The sequence below is a fragment of the Propithecus coquereli genome, unplaced genomic scaffold, assembly GCF_000956105.1.
Source record: "Propithecus coquereli isolate 6110/MARCELLA unplaced genomic scaffold, Pcoq_1.0 Scaffold139, whole genome shotgun sequence".
NCBI lineage: Eukaryota > Metazoa > Chordata > Mammalia > Primates > Indriidae > Propithecus > Propithecus coquereli.
Genome location: NW_012138191.1, coordinates 5866554 through 5877807, shown reverse-complemented (window position 1 = coordinate 5877807; position 11254 = coordinate 5866554). Strand labels below are relative to the sequence as shown.

At 37.6% G+C, this 11254-nt stretch overlaps 1 protein-coding gene across 1 annotated transcript in view; it reads left to right on the top strand.

Annotated features, from left to right (window-relative positions):
* ATRN (attractin) overlaps positions 1-11254 on the top strand; it is a 169432-nt gene that overhangs the window by 64676 nt on the left and 93502 nt on the right. Inside the window, exons 6-9 of the mRNA XM_012639248.1 lie at positions 5526-5616; positions 6209-6452; positions 7201-7384; positions 8399-8557. Of these exons, the coding sequence (XP_012494702.1) occupies positions 5526-5616; positions 6209-6452; positions 7201-7384; positions 8399-8557 (678 nt within the window). The remainder of the gene's footprint in view (positions 1-5525; positions 5617-6208; positions 6453-7200; positions 7385-8398; positions 8558-11254) is intronic.

Below are 11254 nucleotides of genomic sequence, written 5' to 3'. Positions count from 1 at the left end.
AACTCCTGAGCTCAAACCATCCACCCGCCTCGGCCTCCCAGAGTGCTAGAATTACAGGAGTGAGCCACTGCACCCGGCCTGGGATGGAAATTTGATAAATTTGTCTTAGATACAGTGGAAACAGAATTAAGAAATCACCCGCACTTTGCAAATAAAATGTCTGGAGAGCTATGTCTAGCCACAAACAAAATTGAAGAAGTGATGTTACAGCCAATGCAAGTATTCTATGATGAAAAAGTAAAGAGGAAGAAAGAGCGCAGCATGTAAAATCTGACAACCCATCACAGAAGAAAAGTAACTTCAAGGAGCAAAAGGAGATTCCTTCCAACTGGCGTGTGCTATAGATCAACTTAATGTGAATTTGAATTCAGAAAAACAAGCTGAAAGACAAGAAGATAATTATAACAGTGAGATGAAATGGGAAATTACAGGCCTAAAGAAATATAAATATAGCAAAAATTAGAATGAAAATTGAATTACTGACAGGTTAATTGAGATAATTCCAGTAATACAGGTGAAAAGGCTGAAAAAAATGAGAGAAAAGCAAAAACAGATGAAAGACAGAAGATGCTCTGATACAATTGCTGTTGCTAAAGAACCTAACATAGAGAACAAATGAATTGAAACAGCACAAGGTGTTTTAGGAAAATTTTATACTTTCTTAATGACAAAACCTAATTTGATCAAGTTATCAAACTTTTAGGTTAAAGGACAAATTATTACTTGGGAGGCCTCAGGCAGCTCTATGTTTCCTGCTGGTTGGAGTCATGTCCAGTCTCCACAGAGCCTTTGCCTTGCTCTTTGGGGTGGCCAGATACTGTGATTGGGTTCCCAGGCCACTCTGAAGTTTGGAGCAGGTGCGCTGTGGCATGGTGGTTATTGGGTTGCCAGCCATCGTGGAGGGGTTTGTGAGGGAGATGGCTGTAGCTCTATGGGAGACGTCTGTTTTTTGAATTTCTACAGTTTGTCTTTGCTTATCTGCTTGTCCATGTCTTAGAACTACTTGTTTAGTATTCTGTTACCTTGGACTCAGCTCCCAGAAGAAAGAGCATTAATTAGTACTTGGAATTTCTTATGTTTTATTGCATCAGTATTGTTCTTGTCTTGTGTTTGTTTCCCTGTGTTGTGAAACGTTTGACAGCCTGTTGTGTGTCTTTTGGCATTTCCCTTTAGCTAGGTTATGGGGATCTGCCAGCACTTAAGTGTCTCCGAGAAGCCCTTGGGCTGAGCCTCCTCCATTTCACTTGAAAGAGATGTGGATTGGGACATCTGGAGACTTGTTTCTGTGCTCCCTCTGTTTCTTTCTTCTTTTCAAACTTACAGAAACAAGCCTCTGGTTAAACATAAGGTGTGTATGTGTGGTTATAAGCTAAAGCTAACACCTTTCGTAGCCAGGATTCCATAAAAGTGTTGCAGTTCTATGTAGTCCATTTTGTAGAAACGGTTATCCTGGATGGATTTAAGTCATTTCTGCTTTAAGTAAAGTACAGTATTGGGTCTTAAAAGCATAGTGAGAGGAAGAGGGCAGGTGGGGAGAGGGAGAGAGACTGAGAATGATTGAGAAATCTTCAAACTTCTAGGCAGAAAAGCAAACCACATAAAAAGGGGACAAAAATCACCTGGCCTCAGACTTCTCTGTAGCAACATCCAATCCAGCAACATTCAAGGGAGCTGCATCTGCAAAGTTCTGAAGAAGGGACAGCCCAAGAATAGTATACCCTGCCAAGATGTCATTCAGCTATAAAGCTAGCAAGCAGATATTCTTAAACATGAATGAACTCAAGGAAAGGAGTATGAGCTCTTCTTAAAAAAAAAAAAAGAGACCCTCTTGACAGTGAAAGCCAGCCAGTACTAAATAACTATGGAATTGTCGTTTTCGAATGTAATGTGAGGGTTAAGAACTTGGACAATGTAAAAATTATGTAACAAAAATTGGGAGAAGGCAGGGCGCAGTGGCTCACACTTGTTATCCCAACACTCTGGGAGGCCAAGGGGGGAGGATTGCTTGAGCTCAGGAGTTCAATCAAGACCAGCCTGAGCAAGAATGAGATCCTGTCTCTACTAAAAATATAAAAATTAGCCAGGCGCCGATGTATACCTGTAGTGTCGGCTACTCAGGAGGCTGAGGCAGGAGAATCGCTTGAGCCCAGGAGTTTGAGGTTGCTGTGAGCTAGGCTGACGCCACGGCACTCTAGCCCAGGCAAGAGCGAGATTCTACCCTGACCCACGAAAAAAAATTGGGAGAAGAAATGGGAAGAAATTTGAGTGCTAAGGTTTTTTCAGCTTTTAAAGCAAGGAGTTAGTAGATTCTGTCCAAAATTAAATTGTGTATAACTTTAAAACTAAAATGAATTCAACCTCTAAATAATTTTTCATGTGTTTTTAAAAGTGTGTGGAACATTCCAAAAATATGTAAAATAATAGCTAGAACCAATTTGTGTGCTATTCATATTTCATAGATGTTACCATTTTGTTATATTTGCTTCAGATCATGTATAAAATATTTAAGACAGGCTGGGCACAGTGGCTCACACTTGTAATGCTAGCACTCTAGGAGGCCGAGGTGTGAGGATTGCTTGAGGTCGGGAGTTCGAGATCAACTCTGAGCAAGAGCAAGCAAGACCCCCTCTCTACTAAAAAAATAGAAAAAATTAGGTGGGCATTGTGGCGCATGCCTGTAGTCCCAGCTACTCAGGAGGCTTAGGCAGAAGGATCGCTTGAGCCCAGGAATTTGAGGTTGCAGTGAGCTATGATGATGCCACTGCATTCCAGCCCAGGTGACAGAGTGACACTGTCTCAAAAAAAAAAAGGAAAAAAAATTAAGACAGAAGGAAAGGTTTGTAGAAAAATAATGAATATCAATTCATTCACCACCCAAATTAGGAAATAAAACATTGCTAATACAGTTGAAGACCCTTGCATGCCCCTCCAAAATCCCGGAGATAAACTGTATCCTGATTTTGATGTCAGTTTTTCACATATGTATCTTCATACTTTAAATATATATGATCTAGTCTTTACAGAAATGATATTCTGTAGTTTGCTTTTTTAGCTTAACATTGTTTTGAGATTATATTGATGTATGTTGCTGGATTATATCTTTCATGCTGTGTAATTCTGTTATATGGATATATTAAGATTTATTAATCCATTTTCAACTGATTGACATTTATTTGCTTCCTTTTTGCTATTGTGAGCAAGCTTTCGTACATCTTTGGCTTCTTTGTAATGTTTTTGTAATTTTTAAAATACTTGAATTATCCAGGTAAACTTTTTTACACAAAGTTAAACTTTAAACTTCTTCGTTTACAGAAAAGAGACAAACATTTAAACTTTAGCAATAGTTTTGGTTTCCCTTTGGTTTCTTTTTTTCTATTGATTTTTATGAAAATTAAAATAAACATTATTAAAAGTATCATTTATAGTATGATCCCTTTGTATAAATATATTTTGTCTATTCTGTGTATATACCTAGAGAGATGTCTGGATTGACATTTACTTAATGTTAAGGATATTCATTTCTAGATAACGGAATAAACTTTTAGGTCTTTTTTTTTGTATCGCCGACATTCTTTATAATGAGCTTTGTTATTTTTATAAAAAACAGTAGAGTGATGTTTTTCTCAAAAACAGAAACTAAAAGTGAATATTTTAAGATATTGAATGTGATTATTCAGTAATGCATGAATAAGTATAAATTGCATGGTAGGAATATAAATTATTTTCTTTTTGACATTTTTGTATTTTAAAGGTCTTTTTTCTTCTTCTTCTTCCGTTTTTCTTTTTGGGGGGGGGGGTCTTCCGGTAAGGACCGGAAAACCTGCTAGACAAATTCTAAAAGAGCTGTAACACTATGTATTTTAAAGATCTTGAAATGTATTCATAGTACAATTGAATTGCTGTAAAGGTATTCTGGCTTTCTTGAAATTGTGACATTTTTAATCAATTAGATAAAGGAAAGGAGAGGTTAGTAATTTTATTTAATTATCATCCCTTTTTTGATAAAAATCTTAAATCAAGCAGTGGATTGAGACATACTGTCTTTAAACAAACAAGAATAAGATTGAAAGCTTTCTTCGTAATAAAAACAATGGAAACCAAACCAATGGAATGACACTTTCAAAGTGCTGAGAAGAAAATCAGTGCCAACATAGAATTGTTTACCAAGAGTTGACAGACTTTTCCTTAAAGGGCCAGGCAGTAAATATCTTAGACTTGTAGGCCATATAAGCTATCCTGCCATTCTTGCATGAAATCTGCCATAGACAATCACAAGTGAATGGGCATGGCTGTGTTGCAATAAAATCTTTTTTACAAAAACAGGCTGCTGGCCCACAGGCTGTAGTTCCCAACTCATGTTCTATATCCAGTAAGAAAATCTACTTCAGAAATGAAGAAGAAATAAAGATATTTTCACATGAATAAAAATAGAGGGAGTTAGTCACCAGCAGCCTTGCAGTAAAGGGAGTTTTTTAAGCAGAAGGAAAATGATCACAGAAGGAAATAGAGAGATGTAAGTAGGAGTGGAGAGCAGTGGAAAGAATAAAATGTGGGTAAACTTAACTGAATGTTAGTTTTATAAAATAATTACAATAATATCTTGCAGGACTTAGAATATAGAATTAAAATGCATACCAACAGAGCACAAAAAGCAGGTGGTAAAGGTGGATGAGAGAAATGGAGTTTAAGTTCCCTTAATTGCCCAGGAAATGGTACAAGTACTAATTTATATTAGGCTTTGATAAATCAAGGATGCAAGTTACAATATCTAGGGTAATCACTAAAAGAATAATCATATATAATAAAGCAATAGTTTATAAAGAAAAATGCAGTAATAAGAATTATCATCCCTTTTTCAGCACCTATCAGTTTCTTTTGATTAAATGATAGAAAAGTTGTTGTAATAAAAGTTTAAGTCAGGTGAGACATGGTGGCTCACACCTGTAATCCCAGCATTTTGGGAGGCCGAGGTGGAAGGATCTCTTGAGGCCAGGAGTTCAAGACTAGCCTGGGCAACATACCGAGACCCCATCTCTACAAAAAAAAAAAAAATTAGCCGGGCATGGTAGTGCCATGCCTCTAGTCCTGCCTACATGGGAAGCTGAGGCAGGTGGATTACTTGAGCCCAGGAGTTCAGGGTTACACTGAGCTATGACTGAGTCATTGCATTTCCTTGACAGAGCAAGCACTGTCTCTTTAAACAAAACAAAACAAAACAAAAGAGTTTAAATCTCTTGCGTTAATACAACCTTCAAATGATTTAGGCTATGTGTAGAAGAGGTTTTCAGGAGTGTTAGAAACTTCCTGTAGATTTTTCTTTCTTTCTTATCCCAGGATCATATAGTCCAGCTTCCCTTCATAACTTCTCACATACCCAGTGGGCCCAGGTGTCAGATTTGTTTACGAAGGTGACAGGTGCTTCCCTACTTAATGAGTGTCTTCAAACTGGATCATATCACAAATAAAAGAGTATGAGATGTTCTGTTTTGTCGTTTGGATGAAAATATGATCTGTTTGTTTTGTAGGTATGACCTTGCTTCTAGGGAGTGGCTTGCACTAAATCGTTCTGTGAACAATGTGGTTGTTAGATATGGTCATTCTTTGGCATTATACAAGGTAAAATATCTCCGCTCTGTACTAAGGAAGAAACTAAACTCTTTTTGTATCATGTAGTTGAAAAGCTATACAGTGTTGCATTTTAATTGGGGAAAACTTTCTATTGGTGGGGGATGAAACTTTTTTAACCCAAGAGGTTTTAATGGCTTCAAATTATACTGGAGTATTATGATTATGACACTAAAATGATTGAAAATGTAGATTGAAAAGCGTAGATTCGCTTTTATGCTCATGAGCAAGTTTAGCCAAGAATAGCCACATTGTAATGTGACTGAATAATCATTTTCATTTCCTTGTTTTTGTAGATAAATAGTAGGATGAGGCAACTTTATTTTTCCAAGTCATTTCATACCGTAAGAGTCATATGAGGAAGTTCAAGAAAAGTAGCGAAGTGTTAGAGATATAGAATATGATTAATTTTCTTTCCTGTTGTTCTTTTCTCCATCCTTTTTATAATAATTCGCTGAAAGGTGCATTTCACTAACCCTTTTTAAGCTGAGAATAATTATTGAGCTTTTGAAGTGTTCCTTTTCTATTCTCAGATTTGACCTTTACAGTGTTTTTAAAAATTTTATTTACATTTTTTCCCTAGGACAAAATTTACATGTATGGAGGAAAAATTGATTCAACAGGGAATGTGACCAATGAGTTGAGAGTATTCCATATTCATAATGAATCATGGGTATTGTTGACCCCTAAGGCAAAGGAGCAGTATGCAGTGGTTGGGCACTCGGCACACATCGTCACACTGAACACTGGCCGAGTGGTCATGCTGGTCATCTTTGGTCACTGCCCTCTCTATGGATATATAAGCAATGTGCAGGAATATGACTTGGGTAGGTATATTTTTTTTCTAGTCGATGTTTTTTGAATCAAATTTAAATCCTCTACCCTATTATTATTACTGTTTAACAAGATCCAACCTAACCTTGATCCAGTACTTTATGTTGAAATGCAGTTAACTTTGATGTATTACCAGTGAAATTCAGATTATTGGTGCTGCTATGTAGGATATATTTGTTACTGTCAATTTGTCAAGGAGCCAAAAATGGCACAAAATGCTTTGGGTGTTAAAAATAAAATAAACTTTTAAAAATGTTACAAAACAACAAATATTCTGAAGAAAAAATTTCGATAGCCCTTTAGAAGCTGGTTTAATGGAGTGTGATTTCCCTTAGTATATAATCTTTCCTTTAGTTAAATTTTATCATATCTGTTATTGTGCAGCAGGAATATTTATAATTGATACTTTGTGAAAGAAAGTAGACCTATAAAATACATCAGTATATTGGTCACTAAAGGTCATAGGAGCTGAATGTTTGCTTAATGAATCTCAGTCTTTTAAATTTAGTGTAATTTCTTTTCCTACATGGCATATTAGAACATCAGAACCTTTAACAGATTGGAGTTTGGCCACATGGCTTTGTTATAAGTTTTAGGTGGCCTTATTTTAAAAACAAAAAGATAAAAAAATTTATATTTGTCAGGTCTCCTGAAATCCCTACTTGTCCCCTAAGCAGTCTGGACATTTTAAGTATTAGAGGAGTCTGCCATGTTTGCTTTTAACGGTTTTTCCCTTGCCAGATAAGAACTCATGGAGTATATTGCAGACCCAGGGTGCCCTTGTGCAAGGGGGCTATGGCCACAGCAGTGTTTATGACCACAAGACCAGGGCCCTGTACGTTCATGGTGGCTACAAGGCTTTCAGCGCCAATAAATACCGGCTTGCAGATGATCTCTACAGATATGATGTGGACACTCAGATGTGGTGGGTCCTTTTTCTTGAGCTTTCACTTTAAAGTGTGAATTCTGTAGAAGCAATTGTTGGGAAAATATTGTGCTATATTTTTGTTTTCAGGCCTGGAATATAATTATGTTCAGTATTGTACATAGAGATATTGGGAAATAAGCAGAGGTTAGTAGAGTAGCCAATATTTATTTTATTGCATTAATCTATAATTCTGTAGTAGATTGGTTAGAAAATGTTTGGCATTTTTTGACTGGTTTTCAATTTTCATACCCTGAGCACTACTATAAAATTTTAGCTCTTCAGAAACCCTGAGGAATAAATTATATAGCTTGTACATAGTTTGTGTACACTTTTGTAACTAAGTAGAATATATCCATTTTTTCAACCTTTTCTTGATCACCAAAATATGACATCTTTGGGATCAGTTACTGGCATCATTCCATTGAAATCATCAAACAGGATGTTCTCACTCTGAACTACATATCAGCCTATAAAAAATATGCTAATTTTAACAAATGTAAAGCAAATTTGAGTTATGAAATAATGTAATTAAAAAGCAATAGTTTCTCTTCCTTCTTTTTGTGTTTCCTGAAATATTTGATACCATGCTATGGACACTGTTTTATATTCTGCCTGTCATAAAAATCATCATTTTTGGTGGCTGTGTGATACTCCATTGTGTGGGTATACTGAGCCTATGTGGTTGAAGTTTTGGTTTCTAGCTTTTGTCTTTTTGAGAAAGCATTGTGCATAAGCGTTGTCTATATGTTTACATGATTTCTGCCCAGAAACTGGAATTACAGGGCCATGGAGTATGAAGATTTTAAGGCTCTTAATATATTTTGTCAGAATTCTTATAGGTCTTTAAAATTTTACATATTTTTTGCTGAGAAAGTTATATATGGGGAAAAATCTGGAAATATTTGCACATTGTGTCTGAAGTTAATAAAATGGTTATGTTTGCATTAGTAGGTAGATAAATATTCTTTAAAAACTAACCTTGTATTTATTATTTCTAAATAAACTCAAAAGGACCATTCTTAAGGACAGCCGATTTTTCCGTTACTTGCACACAGCTGTAATAGTGAGTGGAAACATGCTGGTGTTTGGAGGAAACACACATAATGACACATCCATGAGCCATGGCGCCAAATGCTTCTCTTCAGATTTCATGGCCTATGACATTGGTAAGTTTCCCAAAGCCATTTTAGTTTCAGGAATCTTTTTGTCTGTAAGAAACATTTTAAAAGAAACTGAAAATATTGCCAGTTCAAAATGGTCAGGCCATTTGAAAGAGGTCTGAATGGTATTTTTTATATTCATTGACTAATGTTATACACCTATTAAAAAGGATTATTTCAACATTAAATTCTTTCTGAAGTAACTTCCGTTAATTGCTTGAATGTTAATTTTTGTGGCTGATTTGAGGTATCTGGTCCCTCCTTTGTTACAAACGCCTTACGTAGTGGTGGTATGTAGTTTTAACTATCAGCATTGTGTTAAGTTGGTTCGAGTATTAGCTTTATTTCATTCCCTGGAAAACTGGTTCCATGTATTCTTGGTGTGGTAACATACTTGACCAGAAGAGGGCAGTATTTGTTCATACAAAACAAATACGCCAGATGTTCTCTTATGTATGTATCATCAGCTGTTCATTTTAAACAAATTATTGTTATTTTTTGGTGTGGTAAAATACATATAAAATTTATCATCTTAACTATTTTAAATGTATACTTTAGTGGAATTAAATACACTGATAATGTTATGTATCCATCACTACCATCTGTTTCCATAATGCTCTTCATCTTGTAAAACTGAAACTCTATACCCATTAAAAAATAACTGCCCATCTCTCCCTCTCCCTAATGCCTGGCAACCACCATTCTGTTGTCTGTCTCTATGATTTTGTCTATTCCAAGTCAGATATCATTTTTAACAGACATTTGCGTGCCAGCCACTGAGTTTGTACATTGGGGAAGATAAGATGAATAAGTTATAGCCCTTGGCCTCAAGGTGGAGGAAGCAGAGAAAGGAGCAGACAATATAATTGCATTTCAGGTGGTTTCTTGATGAAAGGAATGTATCAGAGCACCTCTGAGTACCCTTTAAGTCATGGGGGGTAAGGGTGAGAGTTAAGGAAAGTCTTCTTGAGGAGGGGCCATCCAAGCTAGGTCCTTGAGAACGCTGGGAGTCAGTTAGGTGATATTAGGATGTTCTAGGCAGAGGAAGCCCATGTGTAGAGACACAGAGGTGGAAGGAGACCGTGGCGCATACTTAGAGCTTTTGAATACTTAATTTTGACTGCATAATAGCAGCACATCAGGGAGAAGTGGCCTCAAATGAACTAGAGAAGTAAGCAACTGTCAGACTGTTCAGATTTTGAGAAGCCTGGCATGTCATGCTGAGGAATTGGGGTTTTTTGAAGAATCTTCTGGAAGAGGTGATGGAATCACATTTGTGTCTGAGGAAAATCTCTTTAGTGGCATTGTGGCGAGTTGTTGGGAAGAGACAAGATGTTAGTTCAGAGACTATTGCAGAAAGCCAGAGGAGGGATTAACCCAAGGCTGTGGACGTAGCAGTGAGGATAAAGAAGTAGGTTTGATGAACTACCAGGAACTCGAGGATTGTCTGGGAAGACAGATGAAATTGTCCTTACTTCCGGGTATCTGGTGTGGGCCGTGGTGCATGGTGCCTTTTGCTAAGGCTGGGAATAGAAGTGGAGGAACAGGATTCGGGAGGAAGAGTGTGAAGTAAGTTGGGGCCACGTCCAGTTGGATATGTCTGTGGGAGCAATGCAGAGAGCCGGTGGGACGCTCTAGGAGGGGTAAACTTTTGTAGGGTGCACGTGTCATAGGAATGAGCACACAGCCTGAGGCCAGATGGAGGGAGAAGTCTAAAAGGGACTATGACAGCATGTCAGGGAAATAGGAAGAAAACAAGGGAGATTTGTGACCTCTGAGCTAGTTAACAGTTGCTACGGAGTGACCGAGTAAAATAAGTACTGCAGAGTCCTTCAGATTTAGCAACAAAGAGAACATTTATTACTCTCTAGTCATAGAGGAATAGTCCAGATTGCAGGAGGCTGAGAAATAATGTAAGGTGAGACGTATACACAGTGACTGTTGACTGTTTTGTTGAACAACTTGTCTGTGAAGGGAAGAAAAGGGGTAAATGGAATGCCTCAGAGGGAGGAAGATCTAGGAGAGGCGTTTAAAAAACAGATGGGTTAGTCTTGGGCTTATTTAAATGCTGTGGTGAAATCCAACAGAAGAGTTGGACGCCTAAAGGAAGGGGGTATCTGTTGAATCAGGAAGGGGACCTTTGAGGGTGGGATAAGAGGAAGGGATCCCTGCCACACAGTGCTTTTAGGGCAGGAAGTAGGTGGGTGGGCAGGAAGCTAGGGGAGTTGATGGCCTCTCTGTGGGAGGAAGACCACAGAATGTAGGCTGGGTAGGAGAAGGAAGTGATGGCTGTTGTTGTCAAGGCTGAATAAATGTCTAGATCCAGTGGAAGAACCCTGGCCTAGTGAGTGTCTCAGAGTGACACGAGGGGTGTGAGGTTGGTATGGTACAGCAGCACCAGTTGCTATTAGGTCCAGAAGAGAAGTTGCTAGTGTGGATCAGGATGAAGGGAAATTAGTAGATCTAGGGGATCTAGGAAAAGATTTTTTAAAAATAAGATAAAGTTTAAATTTTTAAAAAATTTATTTTTCCATCCATATTTTTTCATTTTAGCTACTAAGTTCGGGCAAATCAATATAGGGAAGAGTGGCCGGGCACAGTGGCTCACGCCAGTAATCCTAGCACTCTGGGAGGCCGAGGCGGGTGGATTGTTTGAGCTCAGGAGTTCGAACCCAGCCTGAGCAAGAGTGAGACCCCGTCTCTACTA